Below are 21,042 nucleotides of genomic sequence, written 5' to 3' on the forward strand. Positions count from 1 at the left end.
ACATTACCTTTATATTCATTCATAGGCTGTAATTGTTTCTTTTCAACTGGAGAAGTTATGTCACTTTCTGCACAGGGAGATTTCTCATAAGCCAACTCATTCTCTGAGAAGTCAATTGTTATATCTGCTTCTGAATCTGTTGTACTAAAAATTTAAAAAAAATAAAAAGTTTCTGAATATAACTATAAATACACAAATGATATAGTTGTGCATAACTATTACACAGCTCAATTAGAAACATGTCAAAGTTTATGAAAAAGGCATCACTTAACATCACATATTGTGAAATCTTCAAGAACAAGTTGCTTGGCTTTTACAATTCGAATAAGTAATGCTCATCCATTAGAGAAGTCTATTGTTACTTATATTCAGTTGAGTACCACCACACAGATGGCACTGTTTAAAGCTATTGGCATCTCCTCAGTGGATGGGTAGGTACCAAAGGTATCATAGTAGGTAAGTTATGATTTATTTACAATATGAGAGATGCCAAAAGGTGTTCCATAGATGAATAACAGTTAAGTGCTATAAAGCCTAAGAAGCTATTAAAAAAAAATTTAGAATTCAGACTATGATAGAGTTATCTATATTCATTACTTTATAACAACACATATTGTGAAATCTTCACAACTAGTTGCCAGCTGGGTAGTGGTACTCAACTGAGAAAAAGTAACAATAATTAGACTTCTCTAATGGAAGAGTATTATTTATTCAAAGTATAACAGCCAGGAAACTCAGAAAGGATTCCATATGAAATGCTGTAAAATGATGCCTCATTCAGAAACTTCAGTTTGTGTTAAGTTCAGCTAAGTAACAATGATGCATATGCACAACTATATCGTAGTCTGATATTTTTTTCATAGCTTAACGCTTTATAGCCTTTAAATTTCATTAGTCTAAGAATATATTTATACAGTATATTTCTTTCTGCATCTCTCATATTATCTAAATAAGTCACAACTGGGTTGTTAGATGTTATACCTCGAGTACTCACCCGCCAAGAAGAGGCGATGTAGCCTTGAAACAGTACTGTCTGGGTGGTAGTATTCAACCAAGAAAAAGTAACAGTAAACTTCTCCAGTGGAGGATAGTTACTTATTCAAAGTATAAGAGGCACAAGAGGGCAATTTGTCATAAAGTATTTCGCAGTATAAGATGTAAAATGAGTCTATATTCACAAACTTAAATGTGCTTCAGATTTAGCTATGTAATTGAGACTTTACATCCCTTAACTTCTATTAGTCAAACAAACATATCAATTTAAAAACCCCAAAATATAACCAAAAGAAAAGTTTTGAATGTGCTTCAACTAAAACATATCTGCCCCATTATTTTGCTATGTTAGAAATCTTGCATAAAATGAAGGCACTTACAAGATAATAATCTTCACGTTAATCATTATGCTTTGAGCAGACAATGTTATGGATGACTAATAATTATTCAAAATCTACTAACTGTAATGTTACAAAAAGGTCATCAAATAGTCATCGATGTAATAAGTCAGGGATACTACAAATTCTGGTAGAGTGTTCATTGGAACAAGTAATCTCATAATTGCCAGTGAGCCCTGTCATATATCAAAAACATGGAAAGCATATCAAATGTTAGGCAGGATGACTGTATTAAATCAAACCCCATTTTCCAACTGACATCAGGATGCTTGAAGATACCGATGATAATAATGAATGCATCACTATTGGCAGTACAATTCCAGTAAAATAAAATAAAAAACAAACAAAAAAAAAAAAAAAAAAAAAAATGTGAGACAATTAGCAGTACAATTCAAATCAAAGAGTGAGCTAGAATCACATTATCCTTACTGGTTCACAGTGAAAACTTTTTATCTGGTTAAGGCAAAAATATGTTCTCGAACGGCCTCTGTAGCCGAGTGGGCAGGAGCGGGAGTGCAGTAGCACACGCTCTTTGAATAGACCGGGGTTCAAGCCCCTGACTGCTGAATACGGTCGATCTGCCAACCCGCACTGGACCAGCGTGGCAGATTATGGTCCATTTCCCTCAGCATGAATTGTTGAGGAGGCTTCCACCCTGCAGTGGGTTGATAATGGCTGCACTTTACTTTTTTTTTTACTTTATGTTCTCAATATAAATGAGATGGAGAATCAAATCAGCATGGGGGCAGAATTTCAGAAATACCACCAAAACAGGTGGAGATGTTTGCTATCTTTATTCATCCTTGAGAATTAGGAGGATGTTATCTGAAGGCTTATCTATTTTGATGCTGACCTGTGGAAGATATTGAACACCAAAACAGCAACAAAGCATCAGATTTTGATGGTATACCAGTCCTATTTCTCTCCTTGAGAGTCTAGCCATGCTTTTCGAAGGTTTGGCACATAAGAATCTCTTGTGATACTTTGACTCCTCTGTGGTAAGTAGCATGGATTACACCAAGATCCACTACAACAACTTTGTACATTGTGTAACTTTGTCTGACAAGCTTGGTGCAAGCTTGATGACTCCCAGCAGCTCTTGAAATCCGCAGCAACCTGATGCTCATTACAATAAAAGCAGTGCAAGAATCACTTCTGCCTCTCCCTGCAGCTACTAGTAATCTTTCAGTCTGTGCTTTCTCCCAAGCCAGCAGTTTTCCGACCCACCTAACACTGCCCAGATAGCATCAACAAATATTTTTGCACCCTTTAACATTAATTACATCTAAGATCACACAGTCTGGCCTCTTTCGTGGAACAACAAGCTTACTTTCAACATCATCTGAATAGCACAATCAACTTAGGTCAATATGATTTTTTATTGGAAAAAAATATATATGTGAAATAGATAAATATATGAATGCTGATTACAAATCTGTTTATATATCTGCAATTAGAGCCCATTTCCCAATAACATCTCTTTTTTTCACAATGCAGATGATCACATTACATTAGTGATATAATGAGTCTCATGAACATAAGGCTAACTACATCACTCACGGACCTATTCATCCAACCTAAACAAATGTAATTGTTATTTATACATTCATATTTATTTTATGTAATTATATACTCAAAAATTAGTAAAAAGGGTTTGGGCAGAAAGCCTCAGACCAAGAGAAATTTATTACATGAACAAGTTAGTACAAAAGCATCATTATAGTTTGCAGTAAATCATTTTGTTACATTCCATACTGTACTGCAATACCTCAAATAAGAAATACTTCCCCAGTAGAGAAGAATAATGTTAGCTAACCGGCCTCCGTAGCCGAGTGGGCAGGAGCGGGAGTGCAGTAGCACACGTTCTTTGAGTAGACCGGGGTTCAAGCCCCTGACTGCTGAATACGGTCGATCTGCCAACCCGCACTGGACCAGCATGGCAGATTATGGTCCATTTCCCTCAGCATGAATTGTTGAGGAGGCTTCCATCCTGCAGTGGGTTGATAATGGCTGCACTTTACCTTTACCATCTTTTATGCTTGGCAGATGGTACCACCCAGACTGTTTCAAAGCCTGTTAACCTCTCATTGCTGGGTTGGTGGGTTGGTACTACAATCAGTTTGGTGTGACATAAACAGTGGGAAAACAAAAATGAGAGTAGGAGTCTGTTATAGACCTAACGACTGTGATGAGTACAACCAGCAACAAAGAGAAACAGAGTGGGACTTAATCAGAATGTTTTATAAGGGGGAATTTTAACTTTCGAGATATTAAGTGGAAATTGTAAGGTGATCACTCACATAATAGCAAGACTTTTGCGAATTTCTTGGATGACCATTTGGCAACACATTAAAGAAGCAACAAGAAAGAGCATATTCTTGATGATTATCAGGAGTTGTTGTTCTTCATGAAGATAAGAGCCAATAGGTGGTAGTGATCAGTGTATATCTGTAAGATTTATTCAAAAGTAACTACCATCAAGGGTAAAGGGAAGGGTTTTTGTTTTCACAAAGGTGACTACAGTGGTGGTGGTAGTAGTGGCATATGATGCAAGAAAGCAAGTGTATGAGCTTATGCAGCATCAGCAAAAAAAAAAAAAAAAAAAACACACCATTCCCTCCAAATGCCTCTCCAGTTCCTCCTTAAATTTATTTAATCTATCAACTTCCACAACGACAGATGGAAGTTTGTTCCAGCAATTAACCACCCGCTGGCTAAAGGCAAATTTACGCACACGTATTCTAATCTGTCTTTTCTTAATTTGAATTTGTGCCCCCTTAGGTTCGTAATCTGAACAAGTGGAAGGATTCCATCAGAATTCAGCCAGCTCAACCCATTCAAGGCCTTATACACCTCAATCAGATCACCTCGCAGGTGCCTAGTCTCCAGCCACTGCAATTTGCAGAACTTAAGCCTCTCTTGGTAAGAGGGTCATTTCATTCCCCTCACCAATCTTGTTGCCCTTCTCTGTACACGCTCAAGAAAATCTACATCCTTCCTAAAATGAGGCCCCCTGCTAGCAAAATTCCTATATATCATTGACAAAACTCCATGACCTGCACTGGCAGCCTGTCTGCATTGCACAGAAAACTTCATATCTGACTGCACAATTACTCCCAGGTCTTTTTTATTTTCTATCACCTTACGTGTAGTACCACACACTGGGTGCGTTTCTCTAGGGTTACCTCTAAACATATGCAGTACTTGGCATTTGTCAAGGTTAAACTTCAGTTGCCACTTAGCCCATCTGCCCAAATTATCTAGATCCTGTTGCAGTAGCACACTGCCATTACTGTCATTAACAACCCTGCCAACCTTTGTATCATCTGCAAACTTCGACACTAAGCCTGATATACCTTCATCAATATCATTTATAAATACAGAAAACAACAGAGGACCCAACACGGAACCCCGTGGAACTCCACTAATAACATTAGTCCATGAAGAGCAGCACCCATTAATTACCACACTCTGTCTTCTCCCACTTAACCATCCTTTTATCCATTGTAGCAACTTACCCTTAATAACATTCTGCTTCAATTTGTACAATAGTCTTCCATGCGCAACAGTGTCAAAAGCTTTCCCGAAATCCAAATATATGATATCAAAATTATTTTTTGCATCCAGTTCCTTTGTAACCACATCATAATATCCTATCAAATTTGTCAGACAAGACCTTACCTTAACAAACTCATGCTGTGTCTGAATTATTGCTGCAGTCTTGTCTAGATGATCCTGCAATGCATCTTTAACCAGTGACTCCATTATTTTACCCGGAACAGAAGTTAAACTAACTGGTCTGTAATTACTCGTGTCACCCTTCGATCCCCCTTTGTGAATTGGAGATACATTTGCACATCTCCAGTCCGTGGGGACCTCCCCTGAGTCCAAGGATGCTCTCGTAATTATGGCTAAGGGTTTGCTTAGTTGCATTGCTGCCTCCTTTAATATAATTGGATAGATCCCATTCACCCCAGGTGCCTTTCTTATGTTTAACTTCAACAATTTCTCCTCCACTTTGCTCTCAGTTATTACAAAATCATTAAGCACCCTCCTACAATTTGATAACCTTCTGCCATTTTCAAACCTTAATAACTCATGTGTGAATGTAGATCCAAAATACTCATTCAGTTTGTTTGCTATCTGAGCAGGATCATCAACAGTGGAACCATCGATATCAAGTGGACCAATCAGATTCATCCCCTTCCTTTTAGAGTTTATATAAGTAAAGAAATCCTTGCTGTTTTTCTTAGCATCCTTTGCCAAAGATTTCTCGTAATCTGCCTTCGCCTGCCTAACCTCCTTTGTGACCTGATTACAGACTAGCTTATATCTGCCATAGGCTTCTGAGTCGCTTGATAATTTATATGCATCCCATGCATTTTTCTGCTCTGTCACGAGTCTCATTAGTTCATTAGATAACCATTTAGGCCTAAACCTTGAACAAGTGGTCTCAGACATCTTTTAAATTCTATACAGTGGGATCAACTGATGATGTTACCAATGGTGAATTCCAAATGGGAAGCCTTCGGGTACTTAATCTTGGAGAATACTAGGTTTTTCATACCAACTAAGAAATACTGTTCAAGGTTCAGGTCTAAATAGATGTCAGATGAATTAATGAGGCTCGTGGCAGAGAAGAAAAATGCACAGCAAAATACATATAAATTATCAGATGATACATATTGATGCCTAAAACAGACATAAACTAGTCTGCAATAAACTCAAAAAGGAAGCTAGGAAGCAAAGGCAGATCATAAAGAAATCTTTGGCAGAGGATGCAGAAAAAAACAACAAATACTTCTTTACTTATGTAAATGCTAGAAGAAGGGGACGAATCAAATTGTTCAACTTGATAGATGGCTTAACTGTTGATAATCCTTCTCAGGTTGATGAAAAACTGGATAGTCATTTTATATCTATATTTATACACGAGGAATTCTGTAGAGAAGTGGAGGACAGACATTTATAAGTCTCAAACAGGCAGATAAATGATTTTGTAATTATTGAGAATAAAGGGAAAGAGAAAGTGTCAAAGTTAAACTTAAAAAAAGCAGCTGGGGGGGGGAGTTCTATCCAATTATATTACAGGAGGTAGCAAAGGAGGTAAGAAAATCCTTAGCCATAATTATGTGAGAGCATCTTTGGATATATATCGGGAATCTCTATGGACTGGATATGAATGAAAATATCTCCAATTCACAAAGGGGAATCAAAGGGGACATGAGTAATTAGAGATGCTAACTTTTGTTCTGTGGAAAACGAACCTGTTTAAAGAAGTTATGCAGGACCATCTAGACAAGAGTGCCACTATACTCAAATTGCAGCATGGGTTTTTTAAGAGGAAATCTTGTCCAATCAATTTGATTGGATACTATGATGCAGTGACAATGGAACTGGATGAAAAAAATTATTTTGATATCATATGCTTGAATTTTAGCAAGACTTCTGATACCATTGAACATAAAAGACTGCTATACAAATAGGAGCAGTGAGGCATTAAGGGCAAGTTACTGAAATGGATTAAGGGATGGTTGAGGGGGAGAAGACAGAAAGTTGTTATCAATAGAAACTGCTATTAGTGTAGTTCCACAGGATTCGGTGCTGAGCCTGTTGTTGTTCTCTGTATTTATTAATGACATTTAAGATGAAGGTATATCAGGCATAAGTCTAAGTTTGCAGATGACACAAAATTTGGCAGGGTGGTTAAAGACAGTAATAAAAGTATGCTGCTGCAAAAAGATCTAGAAAAATTAGGCAAATGGGATGAGATACATTGAAAAATGCAAGGTACTGAATAGGGATAGCAGTAATCTCACAGTAACATACTAACTTACTGTGCAATACCACACTCAGGGCGTGGAAAATGAAAAGCATCTGGGATAACTGTGCAGTCAGATATGAGGGTTTTCTGAGCAATGCAGACCGGCACTGAGGGCAATTTACTGGTTTTGTCAATGATATACAGGAACTTTGCTGGCAGGGAAACGGATGTGATTTTCACATTGTATAAGGCCACAACTCAAGTACTGCACAAATGTCTGCACAGGCCCCAGTTTAATAAGGATGCAGAGCTGCGAGAACACACAGAGAATGGCAATGAGGCTGGTGAACTTTCAGACAGTTTCCAAGAAAGGCTTCACTTCAGCAAATTGCAGCACCCAATGACTAGGCATCTGCAAGGTGATCTGATTGATGTATTTAAGGATATGAATGGCATGAGCAAACTCAGTGCTGATGGGATCCTTCCTGTTGCTCAGACTTTGCACATGAGGGAATTGCATGTGCACTAGTTGCTCGTCGTTGTGTTTCAGTTCTCAATGTTCAAATAAAAATTTGTGTACTCTTGTCAAACTATGAAGATATTGCATACATCCATAATCAGAATTCTATAAATTTCTGATGAAGAAATCATTTCTGCAATGAAGTTGAAAGGTAACTTTTTATTTTTAATGCAGGGTACACCAAGGTTTAAGTTTAGGGTTGAGCATGCTGAATTCTGATGGGATCTTTCCATTTGTTCAGATTACGAACCTAAGGGGGCACAAATTCAAATTAAGAAAAGACAGATGTAGAATAGATGTGCGGAAATTTGCCTTTAGCCAGCGAGTGGTTAATTGCTGGAACAAACTTCCATCAGTTGTTGTGGAAGTTGACAGGTTAAATAAATTTGAGGAGGAACTGGACAGGCATTGGAGGGAATGGTGTGATTTTTTTTTTTTTTTTTTTTTTGGCTGATGCTGCATAAGCTCATACACTTGCTTTCTTGCATCACATGCCACTACTACTAATCACTAATACCTTCAAATAGAAAATTCTGACTACTTCAATGTCAACGAGAAGCATCCAAAAAGGATGAGAACCATAAACATTACTGTACACAGACCACTGTTTCCTTGACGTAACATATTAGACTGCCATTGTAAATGTAAAGTTAAAGAAACTGGGAGGACAAGGTTAGTATGATTGTTACCCAGAAATCGTCTCAGAAGAACAAATATAACTGAACCCCAGTGTTAGAATCTCTAAAAAGTATGACTCAGTCAAAACCAAAGATGAGAAGAACAGAGACATGATATGGCTACAAAAAAATCAGGTCAAAAATATGTTATTCTGTATAAAATGCAAAACAGAATAGTCACAAATGTGCTACAATCACATAAATATGCAACAATATCACATAAAATATTTAAGAAAATGAAGCAAGATAAAGATGAAGATTTGCGCTGAATTTACCATAACAGAATTAAACTAAACTGGTAAAAATTCAGAATAAAAATGAAAAGAGGTGCTCTCAAAAGTTATTCATAATTTCACAGATAATGAAGTTTCTTTAGAGCACCGGTTCCCAACTTGTGTTCTGCAGAACCGTAGGGTTCTGCCGATAACATTTGGGGTTCCGCAATAAAATTAGTTTTTGAGCTCTAATTAATAGTTTAAATTATGTATGAAAAATTTATTTAAATAAAGTTTCAAAAATTATTAATATTCCCTAGGGAGAGGGGACCTGCGCACAGACTTTGTGCGACTTGCATTTGTGGAAAATAAAATCCGGTTAGTCTAATGTGGGATAAATGAATTGAATACTTGCATTTGATTCTACCATCACTAGTTGAATCATATCCCCTGACAAAATAATGTTTAGTGAGGTGGGGCACAGCGGTAGAGCGTATGAGGGAGAGTATCAGTCATAGATCGGCGGTGTTTTGCACTGCAATAATTTTCATATTAAAATAAAGTGGGCATCATATTAATTTATAATATTACGATTGTGTATACCCCAAATTAAAATATCATGGATTGTTTGTTTAGAGAAGGAGTTTTAAATAAAAGTGTAGCAAGCAGTTCACATGTTACTAGTGTCAAGGAGACTGGTAAAGTGGATACTGATGAAAATACAGATCAAGGCACTAGCACAGCTTGTGTAGCAGATGAATTGAGGAAAAGGGAAGTGTTGTTTGTCAATACTAAAACATTGCTAAGTCAGAAAAAAAATACTCTTAACGGTATACTTTCTTTGTTAACAAAGAAAGAAAGAGAGTAGAAAATAACAGAATCCACACATCATTGTGCTTCCGGCTGCCAGATTCCGTAATTCTACGGACTACCGAAAATTTACAAAGAAGGTATACTGTTATGACCCATTGTCTCCTGTTGTGGCTCGCAGAGTTATGAATCGGCAAAGTTTGTCTCGGGGCTCATTTCTCCCCTAGTAGGCAAAACCACCAACACTGTCTCCAACAGTAGTGAATTTATAGAACGGATCCATTTCAGAAAATCAAATCAAGGCATCATTTGATGTAGTGTCGCTTTTCAACTCCATCCCAGTGAAACTTGCCATCACATATGCAAAGGAACTCTTGGATAATGACTAGACCCTTGGCAGCAGGACTGAACTAACACCAGACAATATCTCCACCGCCCTCAGACTGTGCTGAACAGGTGGTGCAATTATGTTCAATGACTCATTGGCCAACAGGTGCATGGCACAGCCATGGGTTCCCCAATTAGTTCAGTCATAGCAAATATCACAATGGAAAAATTAGAGGGTCGTGCATTTAAGAATGAACCAGATACCATCACATTTTGGTGTTGCTATGTGGATGATGTGTTTGTGGTCGCCTGAATTTCCCCAGAGATTCAGGCGGCCGGCTTAGACTGCCTCAATTCTCTGTCGCCTTTCCTAAAATTCAGCATCGAACTAGAATTGGACAATACCCTACCATACTTAGACACCCTTGTCCGACACGAGGGCACACGCTTGAAGACAACTGTCTACCGTAAACGAATGTGCTGGCCAATTTACCAACTTTCGGTCAGCACACGCACGCAGCCTTCATCTTGGCACTGCACGGACATTGCTAATCCATGCCTGGACCCACTCTAGTTCTGTAGATTAAAGGCGCACCGAGATTGCTAAAGTCAAAGCAGATCTTACGAGGTGTGGCTATCCCTCCAGTACCCTTGACAGGTGTGACCTAGAGACACATGACCACGTAGCGACCAACAGACACATGACCACGTAGCGACCAACAGGAACATCCAAGGGCACCTTTATCCCATACTACCCAAACCTATTACAACAGGTTTCTAGGGTCCTAAAATTACATGGGATAAAGTGGGTGCTCCCAGGAAGAAAGTTGCAATCCCTCATCTCTAGAGTGAAAACACCGGTTCCCACCTTACTATAAAGTGGTCTAGTCTACTGCATCTCTCACCGTGACTGCACTTGCTACTACATCCGGAAAACTGGGAGATGGCTCGGCAAACATCTTTCAAAACATGAAAGAGCCATCCGCTTAGCGGACATAGAAAACTCGACCATTGCCGAACACTTCTGGTCAACCCACCACGACATTGATCTGCACCGCGATGTCGTGATTGTAAATAGGTTCTACCACTATTAGCGACATACCTGGTTGGAGTTGTTGAACATCACATGCTCTAATACCTCAGTCAATAGAAGCAGTGGATGTCGTGTCCACCCAATTATTGAAGCAACCATTTTGATGAATGACAAAAGTTGGCAACGTTCACATATGTCACAGCCACAGGCTTCAACATTAAACCATTAACAATTGCATCACGCAGTTTCATATACATGACTGGCAGTACACACCCTCAGGTTCCACACTCTTAACTGTCAGTTTGACTGATGTAGGTTACCACAATAACCGAAAGCTTTTCTATGTATATAATATTTAATATATGTGTGTTTTACAATTAGTATTAACCTTGTCATTATTTATTCCGTCTTCCATTTTGCTCTGTGTTGCACAATAATCCACAATAATAATAATAATTTTTTTCTTCCTTTTATGTTTTCTTTTCTTATGTGCCACTCCAGCTACTTGACTGCTGTCCCCAGATAAAGTTATTAATTTTTATGATATATAACAATTTTTCTTCATTCTTCTGAGGATATTATGTGCTTTTTTGTAATTTTGGAATATCAGGCAAATAGTAGCAATATTTTATTAGTCATTCCTGGGTTATGTTAAACTCGAAGTACATAAGAAGTCCTGGAATGTATCTCTTAAGTGTGTCTGGGACTTACTGTACTGGGAATTTCAAAGGCTGATGTGGGCAAACTTGGAACAAGGAAATATATGGGCTTTGTTTGAGAAACTAAGAGCAAGAACAGGTACATGAATACTTACATGTTAGGAGCAGAGTAAATAAATTTGATGAATTTGACATGTCAAATCTTCAAATGCAGATATTGTGGGGTATCAAAGATGTGGTGTCACTGAGATATTATTATTGTTGTTGCTCTTATATTATTTCTCCCTGATTGGGGGATTCCACTCCGTGACGGGTACTATTACCAAGTACACAGGGTGGTTGTAATGTCCAGTGTTACTGTTGGTCTAGGAAATCTCTGACTATCCTACAGGTGTTCAGGATTGCGACTTTCTGGAGTTCCTTGTAGGTGTTCTCTGGGAGACCTATTGCTGCTAGGCTGCTATGTAGGGTCTTTAGTAACATACTGGTAGTTGACACAATGATCGGGATGGTCGATACTTCTTGCGTATGTCACATCTCCTTGACTTCACATTATTATTATTAGCCATATGGTGCAAGAAAGATTGGGGCTTATGCTGCACTGGCCAAAAAAAAATAAATTTCTGAGTTACCCTGAGAGAGAGAGAGAGAGAGAGAGAGAGAGAAGTAAAAGAAATCTCCAAGAAGAGAAGAATAATGATATCCAGCTCAGGACACTGGGTGAGCCAAGCCCATACTCATCAAATATGAGCCCATAAGGGATGCAGATTTGAATATGGGCAGTATAATGTACACAGAAAGGATTTCTTTTTTAATTTCTAAATTAAACCAGGCAGTCCCATCCAGCTTTTCTGGCAACCGTACCACCTATTTACAATGTGGTACAATTTTCAGACATATCCGTATATGCAAGCACGAGTCTTGGGTATACAGATATGTCTTCTGTTTTCTGACACCCACATAAACATGGAATTTAAAATACTACGAGATGAAAAACTCAATCTATCTCCCTTTTCTTAATTATAATAATATGAGAGTTGCCTTAATATCCAGATAGATCTTTGTTTAATTTCCGGGTTAAAACCAAATAAATTAAAATTACATTAAATTAAAAACATCGAATTTCAATTTGAATAATTAAATAACCTAAAATACCTAAATATGCTCATACTTCCCATATGAACCCTCCAAACATGCTGATATCAAAGAAGACTGAGCACATTTCCGTCAAAAATAAACCTTATTTAAAGTGCGTAATCTTTTTATCATTAAAACCCAAATCTCCTTCGAAGGGACCAAACTTTTTGTCAGCAAGACATTTTCACCAGAAGGATAATAATACTGAAATTTCAAATGTTCCCCCCTAAATTTATATGTTGATATGAGAGATTATTGTCAATCTTGCATGTGCACAAAGGCCCATGAGTCCGAGATTATGTAGGGATGACAAATGTTAATAGAATCTTCTAGAATCTTAATTTCTATGGTCTCTGCTATAAGTAGTTTGGTAAAATTTTGCTGTATACCAAGAACCTTTGTTTCACGAAATGAAAACGAATGTATCGCATGGAAAGAAAGTTCTGAGGCTCCTGACCTGTGAGCCCTAACTGTAGCCTCGTGTTATTTCAGTCTTATGGAAAGCATATTTTTTGAAGAACCTATATATGGTGCATTAAAATCGCCACATGGAAAACAATAAACGATATCATTCCTTTCATCACTATTATTTAATACCAAAGAATTTTTAATTAAAGACTGAAGTTTATGGGTAGGCCTAGCCACTATCTTAAATTCTGTGTTCTTAAAAAGTATATTTAATTTCTTATGCCACTGTTCGATATATGGAAGCGAAATAAAATATTTTTTAGAAATTGTATTATTGTGTGGTGTATTTTTTATTTTATTAACAGCCTGTATTTTAATATTATTTATAGTTTTTAGGGGTTAACCCCTATTTAAAAATCGATTTGTCAGTTCCTCCATTTCATTCCACAGGTCTACCTGGGTAGTTATATATTTATAAGCATTCATAAACTGATTCAAAACAACCAACCATTTATACAAAAAGGGGTGATAGCTTTCATATTGTAAAAATAATCCTACATTTGTGAGTTTTCTATATATTTTAAATTGAAGAGACCTATTCACTCTTGTTAGAGTGAAGTTTAGGAAATCACTTGAATTTTTCTTTGCATCCTCATATTCTAATGTGAATTTTAATCTACTATGTATATTATTTACTATTTGGAAAATATCAACTATTATTTTTTTATCAGCTATAATTAAAATGCCATCAAAATACCTGAAGTAAAATTTTATGTTCGATAAAAAAAGGGGTAATATGCAATTGTTCAATCCTATCAAGGAAAATCTCCGCAACCAGAACACTCAAACTTAAACCCATAGTTAGGCCAAATATTTTTTTGTAGACTGTTTTGAATGATATAAAATTCACATGTATTAATAATTTTATCAATTTAAAAACATCTAGTTTTGGTAATCTAACGGGAAAGATACTAAAGGAATCATTATTTAAATGATCCCATAATAGGTCTAACGAAAATTCGATATTTACATTAATATAGAGAGACCCTACATTTAGAGAACATAAAACATTATCTGCCTCCAACTTACCATCTTTTAACGTCAGGAGTCTGAATTTTTTATATTAAACTTTAGTAAACTTCTAAATGGTTTTATAATATAAAGAGAGGTTGCCAAAGGGGCAAAAGCTCAGTTTCTACATGACACTATTGGTCTTATGGGATAACCTACTTTAAGGAGTTTAATTTGACCAAATCAATTTGGAATATTATAAGTTCTTCCTTTTAATTATTTTAGTTGGTACATTTTTTAGTTGGTAGGAAATCTGACTACATGTAATGTAGTCAGATTTTCTACATTCCATCAAAGTTCTATTGTAACCCTTAACTAAATTAACAAACACGGTTTTATTTATCTCATTATATGTAGAATTATCTGATTTAATATCAGATTTAATATCATTTAACTTTTTTTACATAATCATCATTGTTCAAAGCTACCACAATGTCACCCTTATCAGCACATTGTATAACTATATCTTTATTGTTTTTTTTTTTAAATTTGTTTTATAACTAATCTCTCCTCCCTCTTTAAAATAGGTACTTATATCTCTTTAGAGTTATTAATAATATTATTCAGTTGTTGAATTAATAATTCCTTGTTAGTTGTATCTCTAAGGCCATGTTCCATCTCTAATAATCGCTTGTTTTTTTGGAAGGTTTTTTGGTGCCAAAATCATAATTTAAACCTTTACTCAACGATGCTGTTTTATAAGATGATAACTCAACTGAAGAAAGATTTATAACCTTATTATATGTTTGATCACCAGGATTTCCCCTTATCAAAGAATGTAAATTGTTATGATGTGTGTTTGAAATGAGTGCACGGAGTCACGGTATCCAAATTAGAATATCTTGTATCAGAATGATGATTTTGTTGTGTAAATTGGTGTGTACTATACAACTCCCCTCCCCCATATCTACTATTTGACATGACAGTGTGACATTCATAACATGGAGGATTCTTGAACACGTTACACACAGAAAGAATATTTGTTATATTACATGTATTAAGGTCAACAGGCACGTTGTATGTATAAGAAACACCGAACCCCTTGTTTGTGATAGGATTATCGGTAATATTTACTGTGTGAAGATCCCTGGACCTATTGTATGCAAAAAACTTTTTTCCCATTATAATCTCCCTTCGTTTAACAAAGATGATAACTTTTTTGTATGTCTATCAGAAATCTCTAACATTTTAGCTGTTTTTGTATTTCAATCTTCATTTTTAATCCTGTCCACTTGTTAGGAGGTAATACTCTTTTTAATCTCACCCTCATTGTACACAGCTGTAAAAAACACTTTTTTTTTTACAATTATCCTAAACAAAGTCATTAAACTAAATTTTTTAACCCCAGAATTCTTTGCTTCAAATTCACCCTAGCAAATTTTGGAATAAGATGCTTTGATAAACAATATTTCAGAAAATTTATATGAAGTCTTTGGGTATAGTATTTAAAAGTAAGTGTTTTATAAGTATTAATTAATTGATTAACAGAATCTCTCATGTTTTAATTTTTAAAAAATTTTTGAAAATAGTTTTTTCAGAGTTTCCTAGAATGGAAGAAGTGGAATAATAGTCAATATGATTAGATAATGATGTAAGAATTTAAAATACTAAGAGATGAAAATCTCAATCTATCTCACTTTTTTTTAATCTGTCATATCAACAAATAAATTTAGGGGGAAACATTTGAGATTTCAGTATTATTATCCTTCTGGTGAAAATGTCTCGCAGACAAAAAAGTTTGGTCCCTTCAAAGGAGATTTGGTTTTAATAATAAAACGATTGCGCATTTTAAATAAGGTTTATTTTTGACGGAAACGTGCTCAGTTTTCTTTAGTGCATGGGTTATCTGATGTCTGGGGCTGGTTGATGTCAGTGTGTTCCGGTGTTTGTAGGGTTCATGTATGGGAAGTATGAGCATATCGACGTATTTTAGGTTATTTATTTATTCAAATTGAAATTCGGTGTTTTTAATTTAATGTAATTTTAATTTATTTGATTTTATCCTGGAAATTGAAATAAGATCTCCTATTTGGATATTAAGGCAACTCTCATATTTATTATTATAAACATGGAATACAATTCTAAATTACAGAATACTCATAGAACCTATACATCTAGCTGCTGTGCAGATGTAATTCAAAGATCGACATTCCAAAGCAGCACAAGGAGATGCAACAAAGAAAATTGATAGCAATTCATCACTTAAAAGTATTATCATGAAAGGACAAAGATTGGAAAGATAGAAGTCCATTGCGCTACAAAGAGACCAGGGTTAACAGTGATCATGAACCACATGGATGAGCACTGACTGGTATAGACATAATGCACCAGTAGGATATGCATCCTTCTGCAAGCCACATGGTTCCTTGTATTTGTCAATATTAAATTTCAACTGCTACTTAATCTAGATCCTGTTGTAGTAGCATACCTGAGTTTTAATTCCTTTCTGAAAAAGTAAATTGAATAAATCAATTTTTCAGTGCAGCAAGCATGATTTGAATATTAAAAAATCTTCAATATAAGTTCTGAATACAGTAGACTTTCAGAATAACGGCACTTTGGGAATTCAAGGTGCTGTTATTTCAATTTTTCCATTATCCAGACAGTTTTTTTAAAAGATATTTAATGCAGAAATAATGAGTCTAAATAAGAAATAGAGAGATTAAGAATGCAATTTTACATGATTACAAGTTAGTACAAATGCATCAGATCTGCTCGCAGCTAAATACTAAATAGTTATAAGATTGCCATCATTATGTATATTTCATATTGTGAATACCTTCACGAGTTGCCATGATATTGATTACCTCGAATAAGTAACACTTCACCATAGGAGAAGACTATTGTTACTTATTCTCAGCGGATGCCACCACCCAGACGGCACTATTTTGGAGCTGATTGACTCCTCTTCGGTGGGTGGGCAGGCACGGTGGTGTTGCAACGATGGCAAGGTAGTTGATAAGTATAACCCCACAATATGAGAGATGCCTGATGGTGTGTGGTAATTTGAATTACGTTGCATTTTAGGGCAAAATCCTCAAGTTGAGTAGCGAATTTACATGCTTACAAGTTAGTGGAAGATCTGATACATTTACACTAACTTGTAGGCATGTTAACTCACTATGCAACTTGAGGCTTTTGTCCAAAAATGGGGGTGGAATGCAATTTTATTAATTGCACATAAAAAACAAACATCTTGATGATCCAATATTATATTCCGCCATTAATACACTCCTGCTTACATCCCGTTCTATTTTCTTCATTATATCAAGTTTAGTCTGTGCGGGGAGCACAGGGTATCACCACCGTCATCTCCAAACCAGGTCGAAAAGGCCCAGATTCGAATCCCCCAAATGACACAAGGGACTTTCATGGGCTTTTTTCATTTCGTAGCTGAGTTAGTTGTCTCACGCATAGATAGCAAGGTCCCCCCCCCCCCAGAAACTGGGGTTTTTCGTCCAGCAAAAAAGGCAAAACGACCATAGAACACGCGCAACTTACAGACACAATACACATGGGTGTATGTAAGAAATTACTGGGTATATTATACCCAGTAACGTCTTATGTAATAGTTTCGATTATACCAAGTTTTAAACTAAGCTTTAATGTTAGCATTAGCATAAGTAGAGGCATATGATGCAAGTAAGCAAGCTTATGCAGCATCAGCCAAAAAAAAAAAAAAAAAAACCCTTCCACTTCACGCCTCCGTTCGTTCAAAATACCTGTCCAGCTGAGCATTAAATTTATTCAGGCTATCAACTTCCACAACAAGGGATGGAAGTCTGTTCCACCAACCAACTACCCGCTGGCTAAAGGCAAACTTCAGCACATCTGTCTTTCTTCAATCTGAATTTATGCTCTCTCAGGTAATTATTCTGACCAAGAGGAAGAATCCCATCAGCATTGAGCATGCTCAAACCATTCAAGGCTTTATACACCTGTATCAGATCACCTCGCCGGTGCCTAGTCTCCAGACACTGTAATTTGCAGAACATAAGCTTTCCTTCGGAAGAGCAACCCTTGGTTCCACTCACTAATCTTGTTGCCCTTCTCTGTACTCGTTCCAGCAGCTCTAAATTCTTCTTGAAATCAGGCCTACAGACCTGTATACAGTACTAAAGATTTGGCCTGACCGTTGCCTTATATAAAGGAATAATCACCTCCTTATCCCTACTAGAAAAATTCCTGTATATCATTCACAAGACACATGAGCTACTCTTGCAGCTCGTCTACACTGCTCAGAGAACTTATATCTGCCTGCACAATTATCCCCAGGTCCTTTTCATTCTCTACCACTGTCAGTGTAGTACCACAGAGTTGATAAGTTGCCCTGGGGTTGCTGTTTCCCATATGTAGTACTTTACATTTGTTAATGTTAAATTTCATTTGCCACCTCTCAACCCATCTGCTCAACCTTTCCAGATCCTGTTGCAGCAGCATAGCGTCAGTAGTGTCCTTAACAACCCTGCCAACATTTGTATCGTCTGCAAACTTGGTATACCATCATCAATATTATTTATAAATACAGAAAACAATAATGGACCCAACACTGAACCCTGAGGGACTCCACTAATAACATTAGTCCACGATGAGCTATGTCCATTGATTACCATTCTCTGTCTTCTCCCCCTCAACCACCCCTTTATTCAAAGCAGCAATTTGCCTCCAATGCCACACTGATCCAATTTGTGCAGCAGTCTTCCATGTGCAACAGTATCAAAAGCCTAAGATCCAAGTATATAATATCAAAGCTATTCCCTGCATCCAGTTCTTTTGTGACTGCATCATAATATCCAATCAAATTGGTCAGGCAAGACTTTCCCTTAACAAACCATGCTGTGTCCGAGCTATAACTGAGGTCTTGTCTAGATGATCCTGCAGTGCTTCTTTAACCAGTGCCTCCATTAATTTTCCAGGAACAGAAGTTAAACTCATAGGTCTATAATTGCTTGTGTCAGCCTTTGATCCTTGTTTGTGAATTGGGGGTCACATTTGCACATCTTCAGTCTATGGGTACCTCCCCTGAGTCTTAGGAAGCTCACCTAATTATGGCGAAGGGTTTGCTTACCACCTTTGCTGCCTCCTTTAATATAACTGGATAGATCCCATCCACCCAAGGTGCCTTTCTTGTGTTTATCTTGAACAATTTCTCCTCCACTTTACTCTCAGTTATTACAAGATTATCTAGCTTACTGCCAGAGTTGAATACACTTCTGGCATTCCCCTTGCTGAATAACTCCTCATGTGTGAATGTCAATGCAAAATATTCATTTAGTTTGTTAGCTTCCTGAGCAGGATCATCAAAAGTTGAATCATCGATATTAAGTGGACCAATCTGATTCATCCCCTTCCTTCTACAGTTTATATCAGTAAAGAACTCTTTGCTGTTTTTCTTAGCATTAGCATTAGCAGAGGCATATGATGCAAGAAAGCAAGCTTATTCAGCATCAGCCAAAAAAAAAAAAAAAAGCCCCACTCCCATTTCACCCATCTGTTCGTTCGAAATACCTGTCCAGTTGAGCTTTAAATTTGTTTAGGCTATCAACTTCTACAACAAGTGATGGAAGTCGGTTCCACCTACCAACCACCCGCTGGCTAAAGGCAAATTTCCGCACATCTATCCCACATCCATCCTTCCTCAATTTGAATTTATGCCCTCTGAGGTGATTATTCTGAGCAAGATGAAGAATCCCATTGGCATTGAGCATGCTCAAACCATTCAAAGCCTTATACACCTCTATCAGATCACCTCGCCGGTGCCTAGTCTCCAGACTCTGTAATTTGCAAAACTTAAGCCTTTCTTCGTAAGAGCAACCCTTTGTTCCATTCACTAATCTTGTTGCCCTTCTCTTTGCATCCTTTGCCAAAGATTTCTCGTAATCTGCCTTCGCCTGCCTAACCTCCTTTGTAACTTGGTTACAGATCAACTTATATCTATCATAGGCTTCTGTGTCACATGTTAATTTATATGTATCTCATGAATTTTTCTTCTCTGCCATATGTCTCATTAGTTCATCTGACATCCATTTAAGCCTAAACCTCGAACAATATTTCTTAGTTGGTATGTAAAGCCTAGAAGCTTCCAAGATAAGTTCTTTGAATGCTTCCCATTTTGAGTTTGCTGTTGGTAATATCTTCAGTTGGTCCCACTGTATAGAATTTAAATAGTCTCAGACCATCGTAGTCGCCTTTATGAAAGCAATAACCCTTCCCTTTACCCCTGATGGTAGTTACCTCTTAGTAAATCCGACTTAAGCACACTGTGATCACTGCCACCTAGTGGTTCCTTTATCTGCAGATTCTTAATGCATGAAGAATCACTACTGATAATAAAATCAAGAGTACTACTCCCTTTAGCTGACTCCCAAACATGCTGATGTAGAAAACAATCATCCAATAAATAAACTGACTTAACACTGCACTGTCCAGCGATTTTTTACTTTTTTATTTTTTTTCTTTGTTAGTTGTTGGCGCATCAGCTTCTGTGGCCATAATGCACCTCCCAAAGTTTTTGCATTTTACTCTGATCCAAGCCCGAGGCGAGATTCGAACCCACGACTGCCGCCCCAGGAAGCCCCTATGAGAAGTGATCCTGCTCTTCTGGGAGCATTTTCACACTAGGCTGTTTACCCCCCCCTTAGTGACCGAAGGGGATAGCACAAAACTTCAATAACCACCTGTCTCCAAATTCAACCACAGATTTGTGGAGGACATCGTCTGACAGCATTTTCAGTGCCCTAACAGATCATCCCAACATACGCCCGATAAACCGAACTGTCCCGGTTATCTGGAATTCGCCAAATGGAAGGGAAAACAGAAAAAATTATGGAATCCTTGATGCAGTCACAAAGTGACCACCTCGACATTATTGACGAGACAGAAGATATGGAGGACACCCAATCAGGGGCCTCTCAAGCCAAGCAAAAAAATAAGCGAGTAACCCGCTCCCAGACCGAGTCTAGAGAGCAGCGGGACCACACAGCATCTCAAAGGGAAACAAATAACGATGACAAACAACAGGAACCACCCC

General features: G+C 37.2%; 1 protein-coding gene across 6 annotated transcripts in view; it reads right to left on the minus strand.

Moving 5' to 3' along the window:
- The window catches only part of LOC150079291 (intermembrane lipid transfer protein VPS13D-like), a 1,618,665-nt gene that overhangs the window by 817,816 nt on the left and 779,807 nt on the right, over nucleotides 1-21,042 (minus strand). For all 6 annotated transcript variants that reach the window (XM_090383928.1, XM_090383929.1, XM_090383926.1 and 3 more), the window contains one exon: nucleotides 8-144. In XM_090383928.1, coding sequence (XP_090240054.1) covers nucleotides 8-144 — 137 coding nt within the window. The remainder of the gene's footprint in view (nucleotides 1-7; nucleotides 145-21,042) is intronic.

The sequence above is a fragment of the Mastigoproctus giganteus genome, chromosome 10 (assembly GCF_048544385.1).
Source record: "Mastigoproctus giganteus isolate SK-2022 chromosome 10, ASM4854438v1, whole genome shotgun sequence".
NCBI lineage: Eukaryota > Metazoa > Arthropoda > Arachnida > Uropygi > Thelyphonidae > Mastigoproctus > Mastigoproctus giganteus.